The sequence below is a fragment of the Nicotiana tabacum genome, chromosome 8 (assembly GCF_000715075.1).
Source record: "Nicotiana tabacum cultivar K326 chromosome 8, ASM71507v2, whole genome shotgun sequence".
Taxonomy (NCBI): Eukaryota; Viridiplantae; Streptophyta; class Magnoliopsida; order Solanales; family Solanaceae; genus Nicotiana; species Nicotiana tabacum.
The window spans coordinates 166,523,684-166,542,490 of NC_134087.1; the positions used below are offsets into that span (position 1 = coordinate 166,523,684).

Consider the following 18,807-nt stretch of genomic DNA (forward strand, 5'->3'; position numbering starts at 1 on the left):
ACATAAACCAAATTGAAGAATCAGTTCCAGGTGTCTGTCTTTCATTCTAGTTCAATTGTACTAGGAGCTTTTGAGTTGTACCTTTCAGCTTTTTTTCAAAGTAATTGTATTAGGTACTCGAATTGTATCATTCAAGTTAGAGTTAACTTGAAGTAGTCGCAACAACTTGTGGCGTGTTGCTACAAGGGTTAGAGTTAATCTTTAGGCTTGCAAGAGTTCGTAAACATTGCTATTTGGCTCAGAGTTGTAGCGAAGTATTGGGAAAATTACTAGAAAGTGGGTCGTGGGTTTTTTCACCTTTAGAGCCGGGTATTTTCCAAGTAAAAATACTTGTGTTCTTTATTTTCTGTATTATTTATTCTGCAATTGTAGCTTAAGGAACACATAGAAGAACTAGGTCCTTCAATAATCCAGTGCACGCGAAAAATTAGACACCACATAAGTCACTCCTTCTTGTGTGGCATAGAAGTATAAAATCAACTACGCAAAGTTTCTCTTTGTTACTGAAACTTCTGTGGAGGGTGTATATTGGTAATAAACGGCCCAAGTCATAACTTAAAGAAATACCAAAATAATACACCGTTGAAATTACAGTAAATTCTTATAGCTTTGACGACAAAGTTATTTATCGATACATAGACATGATTCTCCAACAAATTCCAGTTAGCAGACTATTCTCGGAAAAATATTTGAATTTTGTTTTAGTTTTACTGATACACCTACTGACAGGAGGCCTCATGTTCAGGTATTCAGAACTCTCTCTCAGATCTTCTGCTTCAAGACCTGGCGCAACTGGACCTTCTGGCTCTCTGTGCTTGCCTGCAATAACTTTGCTTTTAAGCTTTTCTTCTGAGAGTTATGTGGCCATTCAATGCATCCTTTCATTCCGCGTGCTATTCGTGGATTGCTCGAGTCAGGTGAGCTCCACTGGCTTCCTAGGTCCGAAGGGCTAAAGCCGCCTTTACTCGAACCATGATGTGGAGAAAGAATGGCCCCATTCGATAGCCTTCCGTTTGACAGCCTCCCATTAGTTCCTTCTAGTGATTTTATTTTGAACTTGTCTCCATTGCGTGGGCATGATCTCCGAAACCTAGATACAGATGACACCTCTGTAAGTTGCTGAGCTGGTCCGGAACATACTTCACTAATTTCCGAAACCGGTGTGCCATCACCACCAAATCTCTCCCAGCCTGCTCCACTTCTTGATACATTGCTGTGCCGACAATACTTGTTGACGGATGAAATACTTCCTTCAGGAGAATAACTAGAGCCTTGCTCCTCAAGATGAGTAACTGTTTCCCACTCACTTCCCTCTTCCTCTATATAATCATTCTGATTGACATATGCATGAGAATGTTTGTCGAAGTTGTAAACATCACCATCAGGACTGAGAGTGCGAAGCTTGGAGGCATGGCTTGCAGGACTATATGCAGTACATGGCTGGATCTCCCTTTCATCAGGTTCAACGAAATGAGCATCTTCGAAAATGGAGAAAATATCATCTGGATTTGAAGGTTCATACATGAGTTCTCTAATATCACGAATATTCAAAGAGGCAGCTGCCTGTTGGAGTTGTTCGGCTCTTTTCATCTCCTCCACATCCAAACTCTTACCTCTAGAACTTAGAAATGATTCTAGCTCTCCAATTAGTTTCTTCATCTGGGAATACTTCTCTTCAAGCATCACCTTAGCATCAACTAGTTTCATCTGAACCCGCTCCTCACGCCAAACCTCAGCCATCTGCAACATCTTTCTTTCTTCATCTACTTCCTCTGTGAACTTCAGAGATTCCCTCTTCAATTCCTCAACTTCAGCCTTGTCTTCTCCAAGTTCTTTGGCCAATTCATCGCACACTTCTTCTATCAACCCTCTAGCCTGCCTTTCCTTCTCGTAATTTTGCAGATAGCGTTTTGCTGATAACTTGGCATCAGCCAACTCATTAACTAATTTGGAATTGACTATTTCCAGCCTCTTTCGGTTTTTCCTCTCTCGGGAGAAGTCAGCTCTCATGTCATCCATAATTGAACGAATTTTCTCATGATCTCTGCTTCGCCATGCTGCCTTTTCTTCACTAAGTTTCCTCAAAAACTGTTCGAGTTTCTTTTTTGATGACTGCCGTTCTGTCTCAAGTTGATGAACTCTGGCACGAGCGCATTCTAGTTCTGCCTCAAGGGAAGAAATCATTGAAGCAGTATTCACTTGTTGATCAAGAACCTTCTCATAGCCGTATACCTTATTTGTTTCCACCGCTGTTGTCCAGCCAACTGGATCCCACTTTGTAGCCCCCTCCATAGCAGAGTGGGAAAACTGAAGCGAGGGTTCTAGCTACATAACATAGAGAAATGCAACAAAGTTAGATCAGCAAAATAGAAACAAATATAAAATGGAAGACAATGTGTTTAAGTACTAAGATCAAGAGTCTTTTTTTGTGAAATAGGGATATTAAAGAGTCTTCAATATCAAAAATATTAAAGTATTAAGAAGAGTTATGCAGAATGATGACAGCAAGAGTCTACCCTTAAAATCTTGTCTTCCTGCATCTATTCCATCGCATAGGAATATACACCCATAACTCTAGTTTCTCTAATATAAGTGGATACTACATTGTAAAGGACCATGTCCCAGACAACTCCATGACTTTCCATATAAGGGGTTAAGACAGTTGACACAATATTCAGAACATTCTGTGAGCACTGTATCCCTCCAATATAAGGGGGAATCTCGAATCCCTGCACCTACTACATTGCACAGGTCCATGTTCCAGACAACTCTGTGACTTCGCTATGAAAGGGGTTAAGAAGTTAAGATGGCATAAAGAATATTTTGGGAGAATTATGTCCCCCTAATATAAGGGGTGAGTCTCGTGTCGCTACATGCTACATTTGTATAGGACTATGTCCCTGACAACTCTAGAACTTCATGATATAAGGAAGCATAGACAGTTACAAAAAAGATTCAAAGCTTCTAAGAAAAAAAAAGTCACATACCTTGTGAAAATGGCCATTTAATGGACCAAAGACAGATCGAGGACTCGGAACTGAATTAATGTGAGAGTCATGCACTTTACTGCGATGATGACAATGAAAGGGCACCTCAACCCGACCAGCCTGCATGGAAGAAAGAAATATATGAAGATGAAATGGTTCTCAATAGACTACTAAAATGGTTCCATTTTCTCCACTATACCTAATTATTCAAACATAATTGGTTTGATCAAATTCATCAAAATGCCAAATCAGTGTACAGTAATGCAACTAATGTAAGTGTGAGCTAATATTTTAGAATCAATAAGATTCAAATAATCAAAATTTTATTTGTTGCTGCGTGTTAATTGACAATCAGTTATACCCAAAAGCACTAAAAAGGAGAAATCTCAATTAGGAAGAAATAATAAACTACTGAAGTGATTCCACTTTTCTCTATTACTCCTTTGCTTTGACTAAATGCAAAATGTTAAGTTAATGCACCTTGTAATATAAATGCAAGCTAATTACTTAGATTCGAAAAATCAAATTTTTTTGACGAGTGTTAACTGTCAATCAATATATCAACAGCCAAATCACAAAAGCCCTAAATAAAAAAATTAATTTACGGAAAAATACCTGAAACCCTAAGTTTTGACCGTGGTTGACTTCCGGAAGCTGCTGCTTAAACAGTCCAGCAGCTAACTTCCTAGCGGAAACCACACTCCGGCTACATTTCCGATCAAGCTCCGATGGCGAAGTTTCTTCCTTTATAGAGGCATTGTCCTTGAACTTCCAGCGGAGAAGAGGAGTTTCAGGCCTGCTTCTCCTCCCATTAGGAGTTCCTCGCAACTTCACTCCGGCAGCGGCGAAGTTGTTCGTTTTCCGACGAGACGGTTTACGAGTATTATAAGGCGGTTTGTGCAAAAGATCTAATTCGGAGAATATAATCGCCGGGAGCTCAGCGTTGCTGGCGGTGATCATCATCTTTGATTCACAGATTCAGCCATTATTCAGCTCCTTCTATCACTCTGTGTGTGTGTGTAATAGAGGGGCCCATTAGTATGAGAGATGGTCGAAGATGGGGGCGTGGAAATAGGGGTTGAGAGGGAGTAGATTCAAGATTCAGTGATCTATTTTTGGTTTGTGACGAAGGAAGAGGTAGCAGTGTGTATCAAGTACTAGTATATAACTAGATTACTGGTACGGTTTTGGGGGTTTTGGTCCAGGAGCGTGGTTATGTAATGACAGACAAATACTCCGTGTCTCTAAATTGTGTCGTACTTCCGGTCTTTGTTAATAAATTCACTTTAAACTTCCTATTATTACCGTTGTTAATAATTTTAATAATTTAAAATTATACAAGTATCTATAATTTATTTTACACTTGTAAGGCCCCAGAAAATTTCACTAAGTAATTTAGGATTTTGGGGTGTCACGTAGGCTAATTATAACATTTTATGTGCTATTAACATGGTGGACATCAATTGAATTTGGTAAATAAGTGTACAAGTCATGTGGTAAGTAATTTGGGGCCCAAGGAAATGCCTAAGCGTAAGTCACATTGGAAAATTTCATAATAGGCTAAGATTCCAACTGAGTTTGCACAAGAGCACACTTTGAACAAGCATATCTAAATATGTGTAAGGTTTTATGTGATGAACAACCTATCAAATGAAAGGTCTTTGAGTCTAGTTTCAAATGCTTCAAACCGTTCTTCATTTGGACATTCCTACACAAAGTTATGATCAAATTACCAAAGGCTGGAAAAATGCGATCCTGCGTCAATTCTGCGATCGCAAAAACCATTATGTGGTCCGCATACTTGATCTGCGATCGCAAATCTGGTCGCAAACTGGACCAGTGTAGCCCAGTTTTGGGCACCGATTCTGCGATGCATTTTGCGACCCGCATTCATGTTTTGCGGTCCATTCTGCAAACCCGACTTCGGAGGGTTAATCTTCCTATTTTTATAACCCGGCCCTATTTTAATATATAGGCTTTGGGGTTCATTTTGGGGTCATTTCTTACTGATTTTTGAGAGATATGAGAGCATTTTAGAGAGAGAAGGAGGAACCCAACATTCAATCATCCAATCTTGCATCAATCTTCAAGAATCAAAGAACTCAATCACAAGTTCTTCATCTAAGAGGTAAGGTTCCATACCCTAGACTTTAATTTCGAGTTTGGGGTATAAGGTGGGGTATTGAGGTATGATTCTTGGGTGTAATACTACTATGTAGATATGCATGTACAAATTAGGTTTGTGAAAAGATTGTTGAACATAAATAAGTAAAGATTGGGTTGGGGAATGAAAGAAACCTTGTAAAAGAGATTTGAAATCAAGATGCACAACTAGTATTTGATGAAATGCTCAAATGAGCTGAAACCATGAATACCTTCCTAATTTGTGTTCAATCTTGTTATGTCTCAAAGTAGATTGGGATTGCTAGAATTTCCGGAATGTTGTAGTAACTTAAGGAAAGCTTAAACAAGGTATGTATGGCTAAAACCCCGTCTTTTAGAAATTGAGCTCTATTGATGTTTGTGTAAATGTGGTAAGACTGAAATTTGGATTCTTGCTTTGATTGATACTTTACATGAAATGGTGTTGTGACCCTATATTTGTGAAAGATGCATTCCAATATGATCAATGCGCTATTCTTGATAACTTAAAAAGGGTGCAAGGAATATGAATCATGTATTGAAATGCTAAGACCTTAAATTGAGATCGGAGCTGCATATATTATGCCAAACTATGTGAAACCCTATATGTATAGAGATGTTTGAAGTAATCAAATGAATTTAGGAAATAGAGTTTGGCCAATGTGCCGAGAACTTGAATTATAATTGTACCTGGTGATGCCTATGACATGAGAAAATATGAAACAGATTATGAAATGAGCCTCGACTTTGCTTTCCATAAATGACTTCAATAATAAAGTGCCCTAAAGGCTTTATACACAATTTATGCCATAAGTGGTTGTTCGAGATAATGTCTTGCCTTATGAGTACATCCAATGTGATCCGAGTTGTTACATACTTCGATATTGAAATTGTATATTGTCATGATTGGAAAAGAGTAATTCAAGAACACTTGATGAAATTGCTTGCTTATGCTTTTGATGTATGTTTTTATTGTGGTTTGGTGTATCCCCTCCTTTTTTGGAAGAATCCGTTGTGTTTAAAGTTCCATTGTTAATAAACTTGAGGTGTATGATTTCTGAAATATTGTATATGCCCATGGTTCATTATTCCTCTCATGTGTACTTGACATCTTGAATTGAATGGCTTGTTGTTGAAATTGATATTGATGTGAAATATGTGGAAATGATGTGAAATGTGGGAAAGAAGAGATTGAGTTATGAAATGTGGCCTAGTGCCAAGTATGATGTGATAAGTTGTGGCCCCAAGTGCCTATGAATGATATATGTGAAATGAATTGATTAATGATAAGGGAACAACGCCTTGGTAAGGCGGCCTAGCTGATCGGGCTGAGATCGGACTCCGCTCAAGATAGCGATGGTATTGTGAATGAATTCCGAAAAAGAAGGAAAATGAGATTGTGATTGAAGCATATGTCTCAAATGAGGCGACCTAGCCGATCGGGTCGAGATCGGACTCCGCTCAAGATAGCGGTGGTATTGGAAACATATGATGAATAGTATGGAATGCCCCAAACTAAAAAGTTATGGAAAAATGATGTGGAAGTTGTATGATTCTTTTATTTGATGATATGGTGATTGTTAAAGTTTTTGATCGACCTATATGATTTCTTTGTTCTTGTATGATAGTTCTTTCTAACTAGATGGTGTTTAGTTATACATACTAGTGTTATTCGATGGCACTAACATCCTTTTTGCCGGGGGCGTTACATCTTTAATGGATGTAGGTGTTTCTATAGCAGGCAGTGTTGGTCGCAGCTAGTGTCGTATCATCCTTTCAGCTGACTTGGTGAACCCCACTTCGTTTCGGGGTCCTATTTTATCTATTCATCATGTACTTTGTATTTGAGGTATAGCCGGAGCCTTGTTATCGGCATTTTTATATTATATTACTCTTCAGTTGTGTTTAGAGGCTCCGTAGACAGGTTGTGGGTAGTGTCGGGTGTTGGAATTAAAGTAGAAATATTGATGTTTGGCAAAGATTTATAAAACTTGTAATATTTTGATAATTATGATTTAAGCTGCTAATGGAAATGAAATGGAAATTGTTAATGAAATACTTACTAAGTATGATTAATGGAGTCCATATCATACTTATTCATGAATTAGTTTGGGTAGAATGAAACCTGACAGGCTTGCTCAGTCGGGTTTACTTGGTTGAGCGCCGGTCGCGCTCCTCGGATTTTGGGGCGTGACAACACTAAAAGTTTCAAAAGTTTCATTTCTTTTTTAAACTCTGTACCGAATCAAATATCACCACATAAATTGAGACAGAAAAAAGAATTTTTTTTAAGAAGTAAGGGGATTTCATTAAATGGCATCAAGAAGATGCATAGTAAAAATTATAACATAAAGGTATTGTCTGCTCATATGCAAAAACTTACAGGACAATTAAGGAGCAAACAAAATTCAGAAATAGTTCAACACTAATTACAGGGTCCTGATTGAACCAACTAAATAAGTTAATTAAACAAGTGGCTTTAAGAGTGTGGTTAGGAGTTGAAATTCCATCAAAATATTTACGGTTCCTTTTATTCCAAATACTCCAAAAAATAGCACCAGGTATTATTGACCAAGTCTTTTTGATGGATTTTTCAACTCTCCAAGAACATTATCACGACCTGGATTTTCCACCGTCGGGATCGTAATAGCGCCTATACTTGAAAGCTAGGCAAGCCGACAAATACAGTTTTATCACATTAATCATTAACCAGAACAGAATTAAATAATAGCTAAAGCCAAACAGAGGTAAGGTGCAGAAGTGTTATAACAGTTCAACAATTCTAATTCATGACTGCCCCAATGATCTGGTGTCACAATCCACGAACGTCTAAGAAATTCTACAAATATTGGTTTAAAAGAAATACATTTGTTCTCAAAATAGAAAGAGATAGGAAAAACTAAAATAGAGGAAAGGGGGACTTCAGGGTCTGGAATCGCCGGCAGATCTACCTTGGGTCTCCCATGGACTGAAGGCAACAACCTCAACTCTAGTCACGAGGTCTGGCATCAAAATCTGCACAGAAAGTGTAGAGTGTAATATCAGTACAACCGACTCAATGTACTGGTAAGTGTCTAGCCTAACCTTGGCGAAGTAGTGACGAAGCTAGGACACGACAACTATATAAACATGTGCAGTTAAATTATATACGAGAAATAATAACTACAGAAATTTAACAGGTAAAGACGGGAAAGGGAAACATTTTGAGGGGAATATCAAATTCTGATAATAATAAAGTAAAGAAGCAAGGTAAATATTAAACTTTGAACCAACAGATATGATAACACAGTAACGCGTGCACGACATCACCCTTCGTGCTTTTACTCTCATCCTCACCATAAAAATCAACAGAAACGGCATGGCATCACCCTTCGTGCATTAACTCTCTCATAATCATGACACTCATCACCCTTCGTGCATTAACACTCACAGGAATATGGCACGGCACCACCCTTCATGCATTAACACTTACTAAATATGGCACGACATCACCCTTCATGCATTAACACTCCCTCACAATATCGTGCACGATATCACCCTTCGTGTTTTACACTTTTCCTCACCCAAACAATAGAAATAATAACATCCTGATAAGGGAATCAGCTATAACCAATCTCGTTTCAACAATTAAATTCACAATATAAATCTCAACTTGAGTCAATACTCAATAATTACCCAATAACATGAAAATATATTGTTCAACATGAAGAGCAACCAGCTTAAGCATGAACAATACGTGATAAGAGACACAATGGCTACAAGTATAAGACTCATTTGCATGCTATGACCCAACAATAACGTATAGATACTCGTCACCACATCTATACGTCGTACTCAACAACTAAACACGTAGCAATTAAGACAACTCATATTCCATCAAGCTAAGGTTAGACCAAACACTTACCTCGATTCCACGGCCAAAATTCAAGCCTCAATTACCGCTTTACCTCTCGGTTCCACTTCTAATCCGCTTGTATCTGGTCATAATTAACTTAATAACATCAGTAAATGCTAAAGAACTCAATTCTCATGCTTAGTTATAGATTTCCCAATATTTTCCCCAAAAAGTTAAAAACCGACCCCGGGTCCGCTTGGTCAAAACTCGAAGTTCGGACCAAAACCTGATTACCCATTCACCCACGAGCCCAAATATGCAATTGGTTTTGAAATCCAACGCCAATTTGAGGTCTAAATCCCTAAATTTTGAAATTCTTAAATTCTACCCAAAAACACCCAATTTCCCATGAAAAATCCTAGATTCTAGGATGAAATCTTATAAAAAGATGAAATATATTGGAAGAAGTAAGTTAAGAATCATTTACCTATGATTTTGGGAAGAACTTGCTCTAGAAAAATTGCCTCTTGGAGTTTAGGCTTCGAAAATTTGAAGAATAAATGAAAAATCCCGTCCAAGACCCCTTTTACTCAGCTGTAAATGTCGCAATTGCGAAAAGGCTATCGCAATTGTGAAGCTTTCACAATCTTTGCTGCATTCGCAAATGCGAGGAAAGTGTCGCATTTGCGATCATAGACCTCGCAATTGCGATCAAATGATCGCATTTGCGATCATTTCCCTTCCCAGACTCCCTTCGCATTTGCGAAGGTTTGTTCGCATTTGCGAACTATGCTGGCCCAACCTTTTGATCACATTTGCGATGAAAGGCTCGCAATTGCCAAGCCTGTGAAGCTTGCAATTGCAAAGCCTGATCTCGTAATTGCGAGATCAGAGGCCTGCAACAGTTGAAGCATACCAGCAATATTTTTCCTAAGTCCAAAACACTCTGTGGCCTATTCAAAACTTACGCGAGCCCTCGAGGCTCAAAACCAAATATGCACACAAGTCTAAAAACATCATATGGACTTTCTCTTGCAATAAAATTGCCAAAATAACATCTTAAACAACGAATTTAACACCATAACTCATGAAATTTACAAGATAGTTCAAAATTTCTATTTTCTCAACCAAGGGTCCGAATTTCATCAAATCTCTTCCATTTTTCACCAAATTTCACATATAAGGTCTAAATACCATAACGGGCCTATACCAGACTCCAAAACCAAAATACGGGTCCGATACCAACGAGATCACATACTATTCCATTTCTAAAAATCGTTATATTTTTCAGCAAATAATTTTCTTCAAAAATTCATTTCTCGGGCTAGGGACTTCGGAATTTGATTCCAGACATACGCCCAAGTCCCATATTTTACTACGGACCCTACGGGACTATCAAGTCACAGGTCTGGTCCCGTTTACCAAAAAAATTACCGACATCAACTTTAATTAATTTTAAAGGCAAAATTCAATATTCTTCTTAAATTTCACATGAAGGCTTTTCGAAAAAGTGTCCGAACTGTGCACGTAAATTGAAGAGAAAGAAAATGAGGTTTTCAAGGCCTCGGAACCCGGATTCGGATTCTAAAACAAAAGATGACCCTTAAGGTCATCACATTCTCCACCTCTAAAACAACCGTTTGTCCTCGAACGGACATAGTAAAGTACCTGAGTCGGTGAAAAGATGGGGATATAGGCTCCGCATATCGGACTCGGACTCCCAGGAAGCTGCCTCAACAGGCTAGCCTCTCCATTGCACGCGAACCAACGAATAACTCTTCGATCTCAACTGACGAACCCATCGGTCTATTATAGCTACCGGCTCCTCCTCGTAGGTCAAATCCCTGTCCAATTGGACAGTGCTGAAGTCTAACACATGGGATGGATCACCGTGATACTTCCGAAGCATAAACACATGAAACACTAGATGCACAGTTGATAAACCCAGCGGAAACGCAAGTCTGTAAGCCACCTCTCCCACTTGATTAAGGATCTCAAAAGGCCTGATGAACCTAGGGCTTAGCTTGCCCTTCTTCCCAAATCTCATCACACCCTTCATGGGCGACACCCGAAGCAACACTCGCTCCCCGACCATGTATGCCACATCACGAACCTTACGGTCGGCATAACTCTTTTGCTTGGATTGAGTTGTACGAAGCCCATCCTGAATAATATTAACCTTATCTAAGGCATCTTGAACTAAATCTATACCCAACAACCGAGCCTCTCTCGGCTCAAACCATCCAACCGGCGACCGACACGGTCTACTATATAATGCCTCATAGGGAGCCATCTGGATGCTCGACTGATAACTGTTGTTGTAGGCAAACTCCACTAACGGCAAGAGCTGATCCCAAGAACCTCCAAAGTCAAAAACACTTACTCGGAGCATATCTTCCAAAATCTAAATAGTACGCTCGGATTGTCCGTCCGTTTGAAGATGAAATGTTATGCTTAACTCGACCCGCACAACCAACTCACGCTGCACTACCCTCCAGAAATGTGAGGTAAACTGTGTACCTCGATAAGAAATGATAGACACAGGCATACTATGGAGACGAACAATCCCACGGATATAAATCTCTGACAACCGCTCCGAAGAATATGAAACTGCCACAGGAATGAAATACTGACTTGATTAGCCTCCACAATGACCCATACCGGGTCGAACTTCCTCTGAGTTTGTGGGAGTCCAACAACGAAGTCCATAGTGATACGATCCCACTTCCACTATGGAATCTCAATCTTCTAAAGCAAACCACCAGGTCTCTAATGCTCGTACTTTACCTGCTGACAATTCAAACACCGAGCTACATATGCAACAATATCCTTCTTCATTCTCCTCCACCAATAATGCTGTCGCAAATGCTGATACATCTTAGCGCCACCTGGATGAATAGAGTACCAGGAACTATGGGCCTCCTCTAGAATCAACTCACGAAGTCCATCCACATTAGGCACACAAACACTACCCTGCATCCTCAAAACTCCATCATCTCCAACTGAAACCTGCTTGGCATCTCTGTGCCACACTATGTCCTTAAGGAAAAGCAAATGAGGATCATCATACTGCCGATCTCTGATATGCTCAAATAATGAAGACCGAGCGACTGTGCAAGCTAGAACACGGTTGGGCTCAGAAACATCCAACCTCCTGAACTGATTGGCTAAAGCCTGAGCATCCAAAGCACGCGGTCTCTCACCGACTAGAATATACGCAAGGCTGCCCATACTAGTTGACTTCCTACTCAAAGCATCGGCCACTACATTGGCCTTCCCAGGATGATACAAGATGGTGATATCATAGTCCTTTGGTAACTCCAACCACCTCCTCTAACTCAAGTTTAGCTATTTTTGCTTGAACAAGTATTGCAAACTCTTGTGATCCGTGAACACTTCACATGACACGACATACAAATAATGTCTCCAAATCTTCAGCGTGTGAACAATGGTTGCTAGCTCCAAATCATGAACTGGATAATTCTTCTCGTGGATCTTCAACTGTCGTGAAGCATATGCAATAACCTTGTCATTCTATATCAACACCGCTCCAAGTCCAATACGAGATGCTTCACAATACACTATATATGGCCCTGAACTTGTGGGTAATACCAATACTAGTGCCGTAGTTAAAGCTGTTTTGAGCTTCGGAAAGCTTGTCTCACACTCGTCCGACCACCTGAATGGGGCACCTTTCTAGGTCAATCTGGTCATTGGGGCTTCTATGAATGAAAACCCCTCCACAAACGACGGTAGTAGCTTGTCAAACCCAAGAAACTCTATATCTTTGTAACTGATGTGGGCCTAGGCCTGTCCTTGATTGCCTCAATCTTTTAGGATCCACCTGAATACCCTCTGCCGATACAACGTGACCCAAGAATGCAACTGAACTCAACTGAACTCACATTTTGAAAACTTGGCATATAACTGGCTGTCTCTCAGGGTCTGAAGAACGACTCAAAGATATTGCTCATACTCCTCTCGGTTACGGGAGTAGATCAAGATATCATCAATGAAAACAATCACAAAAGAATCCAGATATAGCTTGAACACTCGGTTCATCAAATTCATGAATACTATCGGGGCATTTATCAACCCAAATGACATCACTAAAAACTCATAATGCCCGTACCGAGTATGAAAAGTTGTCTTAGGGATATCAGATGCCCTAATCCTCAACTGATGGTAGCCAGACCTCAAATCAATCTTCGAAAATACCTTGGCACCCTGAAGCTGATCAAATAAATCATTAATCCTCGGCAATAGATACGTGTTCTTGATGGTGACTTTGTTCAACTGCCGATAGTCTATACACCTCATCGACCCATCCTTCTTCTGAACAAACAACACCGATGCACCCCAGGGCGAGACATTAGGTCTAATAAAGCCCTTATCAAGCAAAACCTGCAATTGTACCTTCAATTCCTTCAACTTTGGCGGGGCCATGAGGTATGGCAGAATAGAAATGGGCTGAGTATCCGGAGCCAAATCAATGCAAAAGTCAATATCCCTGTCGGGTAGCATCCCCAGTAGGTCTGCAGGAAATACCTCTCAAAACTCATGAACAACTGGTATGGAATCCATGGAAGGAACCTTTGCACTGGAAGCGCGAACATAAGCCAAATAAGCCAAACACCCCTTCCCGACCATATGCCGAGCCTTCATATAAGAAATCACCCTACTGGTAGAATGACCAGGAGTCCCTCTCCACTCCAATCGAGGCAACCCTGGCAAGGCTAAGGTCATGGTCTTGGCGTGACAGTCCAATATGGCATGATAAGGTGACAGCCAATTCATCCCCAAGATGACATCAAAATCGACTATATCTAGAAGTATGAGGTCTACATGGGTCTTAAGACACCCAATAATAACCACACAAGAGTGATAGACACGATATATAATAATAGAATCACCCACTGGTGTGGACACATATATAGGAGCACTCAAAGAATCACGAGGCACAACCAAATACATAGCAAAATAAGATGATACATAGGAGTATGTAGACCCTGGATCAAATAGAACTGAAGCAACTCTACTGCAAACTGAAACAGTACCTATGATAACAACATCGGACGCCTCAGCTTCAGGACTGGTTGGGAAAGCATAACATCGAGGCTGGGCCCCACCACTCTAAACTACATCCCTGGGACGGCCTCCTACTGGCTGGCCTCCACCTCTAACGGCCTGACCGCCACCTCTAATACCTCGACCTCCACCTCTAATTGCCTGACCCCTACCTCTAGCTGGCTGAGCGAGCGGTGGAACACCTGGTGCTGGAACCACGGCATGAGAACCCCGATACTGAGAACTTCACGATGCTCGAGGGCATAATCTAGCAATGTGCCTCGGATCACCATAAGTATAACAAGTCCTTGGCTGTTGGGACTGTTGACCATGAAACTGACCTTGACGGCCTAAGTAACCACCTTGAAAACTCTAGAGCAGAGGTGAACTGATAGGAGCTGGTGGTGCACTGTAGGGTAGCTAATCAGAATACTGCATATGAGAATCACGGCCACCTGAAGCACCATGAGAAGCCTGAAGTGCTGAATGAAATGGCCTGGGAGGATGGCCCCTACCAAAAGAATCCCTGCCTCCAAACGAGGCACCACTGAACCTACCAGAATGACGAGGCTTCTTATCAGACCCCTGACCACTCCGCTGAACTAGAACTGCCTCAACTCATCGGGCCACATTGGTTGCATCCTGAAAAGAAATCTCGCTACCCGTCTCCTTAGCCATCTGCAATCTGATAGGCTGAGAGAGTCCCTCAATGAACCTCCTCACTCCCTCTATCTCTCTCCCTCGGTGGGGAGTATAAAAAGAGTATGACGAGCCAAATCAATAAATCTAGTCTCGTACTGAGTGACAGTCATAGAACCCTGCTGAAGATGCTCGAACTGCCTACGGTAGTCCTCTCTCTGAGTGACAGGAAGGAACTTCTCGAGAAATAGCTGAGAGAACTGGTCTCAAGTCAAGGCAGGTGACCCAGCTGGTCTAGTCAACACAAAATCATTCCACCATCTCTTGACAAAACCTATCATCTAGAATACGGCAAAGTCGACCATATTGGTCTCTACTATCCCCATGTTCCGCAACACCTCATGGCGGCAGTCAAGATAATCATGGGAGTCCTTAGAAGTTGCCCTGTTGTAATGAATTGGAAAAGCTTGGTGAACTTATCTAACCTCAACAAAGCCTCAGAAGACATAGATGATCCACCAGCGGCCTGAGCCACAACAACTGGCTGAGCTACTCCTACTGGCTGAGCTATTGAAGTCTGGAACTAGGGATCCATATGCTCCGGAGTGTGAGTAGTAGGAGTTTGTGCTCCTCCCCCAGCCTGAGAGACGGCTGGTGCTACGGAAAGTATGCCTTCCTGAGTGACACTCTCCATAAGGTTCACTAGACGGACCAAAGCATCCTGAAGTACTTGGGTAGTGATGAACCCCTCTAGAACCTGAGCTGGCCCTACTAGAACGGTCTGGGTCGAAACCTCATCCTCAAACTCTACCTGAGGCTCCACTACTGGTGTTGCTGCTCGAGTTATAGGCTGAGCCTTGCTCGTGCCTCGGCCTCTAGCACGGCCTCGGCCTCATCCTCTGCCCCTCGTAGGAGCTGCCACTGGGGGCTCGGGCTACTGATCAACGGATAAAGCGGTACATGTTCTCTCCATCTGCGAAAGAACATAGTAGAAGTTCAATTAGAATTGAGAAGTAAAATCGCACGACAGAGAAGAATAGATGTGTACCGATCCTCTAGACTCTGTTAAGCTTGCTAGTGAATTGTGAGACCTAGGCAACCTAGTGTTCTGATACCAACTTGTCACGACCTGGAATTTCTACCGTTAGGATCATGATGGCGCCTACTCTTAAAAGCTAGGCAAGCCGACAAATATAGTTTTATCACATTAATTATTAACTAGAACAGAATTAAATAATAGCTAAAGCCAAACAGAGGTAAGGTGCGGAAGTGTTATAACAGTTCAACAATTCTAATTCATGACTACCCCAATGATCTGGTGTCACAATCCACAAACGTCTAAGAAATTCTACAAATACTGGTTTAAAAGAAATACATTTGTTCTCAAAATAGAAAGAGACAGAAAAAACTAAAATAGAGGAAAGGGGGACTCCAGGGTTTGCGATCGCCGGCAGATCTACCTTGGGTCTCCCGTGGACTGAAGGCAATAACCTCAACTCTACTCACAAGGTCCGGTATCAAAATCTGCATAGAAAGTGCAAAGTGCAGTATCAGTACAACCGACCCAATATATTGGTAAGTGTCGAGTCTAACCTTGGCAAAGTAGTGACGAGGCTAGGACACGACAACCATATAAACCTATGCAGTTAAATTATATACGAGAAATAATAACTACAGAAATTTAACAGGTAAAGACGAAAAAGGGAAACATGCTGAGGGGAATATCAAATTCTGACAATAATAAAGTAAAGAAGCAAGGTAAATATTAAACTTTGAACCAACAGAAATGATAACACAGTAACACGTGCACAACATCACCCTTCGTGCTTTTACTCTCGTCCTCACCATAAAAATCAACAAAAATGGCACGGCATCACCCTTCGTGCATTAACACTCATAGAAATATGGAACGGTCTCACCCTTCATGCATTAACACTCACTGAATATGGCACGGCATTACCCTTTGTGCATTAACACTCTCTCACAATATCGTGCACGGCATCACCCTTCGTGCTTTATACTCTTCCTCATCCAAACAATAGAAACAATAACATCCTGGCAAGGGAATCAGCTATAATCAATCTCGTTTCAACAGTTAAATTCACAATATAAATCTCAACTTGAGTCAATACTCGATAATTACCCAATAACATGAAAATATATTGTTCAACATGAAGAGTAACCAGCTTAAGCATGAACAATACGTGATAAGAGACACAATGGTTACAAGTATAAGACTCATTTGCATGCTATAACCCAACAACAACGTATAGATACTTGTTACCATACCTATACGTCGTACTCAACAACTAAACACGTAGAAATTAAGACAACAACACATATTCCCTCAAGCTAAGATTGACCAAACATATACCTCGATTCCACGGCCAAAAATCAAGCCTCAATTACCGTTTTACCTCTCAGTTCCACTTCTAATCCACTTGTATCTAGTCATAATTAACTCATCAATAAATGCTAAAGAACTCAATTCCCTTGCTTCATTATAGATTTCCCAATATTTTCCCCAAAAAGTCAAAAATCGACCCCGGGTCCGCTTGGTCAAAACTCGAAATTTGGACCAAAACCCGATTACTCATTCACCCACGAGCCCAAATATGCAATTGGTTTTGAAATTGGACCTCAATTTCAGGTCTAAATCCCCAAATTTTGAAATTCCTAAATTCTACCCAAAAATACCCAATTTCCCATAAAAAATCCTAGATTCTAGGATGAAATCTTGTAAAAAGATAAAATAGATTGGAAGAAGTAATTTAAGAATCATTTACCTATGATTTGGGGAAGAAGTTGCTCTAGAAAAATTGCCTCTTGGAGTTTGGGTTTTGAAAATTTGAAGAATGAATGAAAAATCCCGTCCAAGACCCTTTTTACTCAACTGCAAATGTCGCAATTGAGACCAGAGCTTCGCAATTGCGAAAGGGCTATCGCAATTGCGAAGCCTTCACAATCTCTGCTTCCTTCGCAAATGAGAGGAAAGTATCGCATTTGCGATCACAGATCTCGCAATTGCGATCAAATGATCGCATTTGTGATCCTTTCCCTTCCCAAACTCCCTTCGCATTTGCGAAGGTTTGTTCGCATTTGCGAACTATGCTGGCCCAGCCTTTTGATCGCATTTGCAATGAAAGGCTTGCAATTTCCAAGCCTGTGAAGCTCGCAATTGCTAAGCCTGATCTCGCAATTGCGAGATCAGAGTCCTGCAACAGCTGAAGCATGCCAGCAATATTTTTCCGAAGTCCAAAACACCTCATGACCTATCCAAAAGTTACCCGAGCCATTGGGGCTCCAAACCAAACATGCACACAAGTTTAGAAATATCATACGGACTTGCTCGTGTGATCAAATCGCCAAAATAATATCTTAAACAACGAATTTAATACCAAAACTCATGAAATTCACAAGATAGTTCAAAATTTCTATTTTCTCAACCAAGGGTCCGAATTTCATCAAATCTCTTCCGGTTTTCACCAAATTTTACAGATAAGGTCTAAATACCATAACAAGCCTGTACCGGGCTCCGCAACCAAAATACGGGCTCGATACCAATGAGATCACACTATTCCATTTCTAAAAATCCTTATATTTTCCAGCAAATAATTTTCTTCAAAAATTCATTTCTCGGGCTAGGGATCTTGGAATTCAATTTTGGACATACGCCCAAGTCCCATATTTTACTACGGACCCTATGGGACCGTCAAGTCACGGGTCCGGGTTCGTTTACCAAAAATGTTGACCAAAGTCAACTTTAATTAATTTTAAAGGCAAAATTCAATATTCTTCTTAAATTTCACATGAAGGCTTTCCGGAAACGCGCCCCGACTGTGCATGCAAATCGAGAAGAAAGAAAATGAGTTTTTTAAGGCCTTGGAATCCTGATTCGGATTCTAAAACAAAAGATGACTCTTTGGGTCATCACAAACACCAACTCTCATAAGCTTTCTTGATATCGTTTGGCATAACTCAGGCAAGTCCAAAAACTGATAAAAACATACTCCAAATATCAGCTGCTACTAAACAGTGCAAAAAAAAAATGTCTCACACTCTCATATTCCATTTTGTAGCACTGTATTTGTCTCGGTATTAAGTTTAAGAAAATGAAGACTACTAGTACATGCTAAG

The 18,807-nt window shown here is 40.6% G+C and overlaps 1 protein-coding gene across 1 annotated transcript; it reads right to left on the bottom strand.

The window, feature by feature from the left end:
* Positions 1-528: 528 nt before the first annotated feature.
* LOC107787015 (uncharacterized) lies at positions 529-4,227 on the bottom strand. Its single transcript, XM_016608531.2, has 3 exons — positions 3,603-4,227; positions 2,988-3,107; positions 529-2,325 (listed from the first exon to the last, which is right to left on the bottom strand). The coding sequence occupies exons 1-3, from the start codon at positions 3,948-3,950 to the stop codon at positions 763-765; spliced, it is 2,031 nt and encodes a 676-aa protein (XP_016464017.2). The 5' UTR covers positions 3,951-4,227; the 3' UTR covers positions 529-762.
* Positions 4,228-18,807: the final 14,580 nt, after the last annotated feature.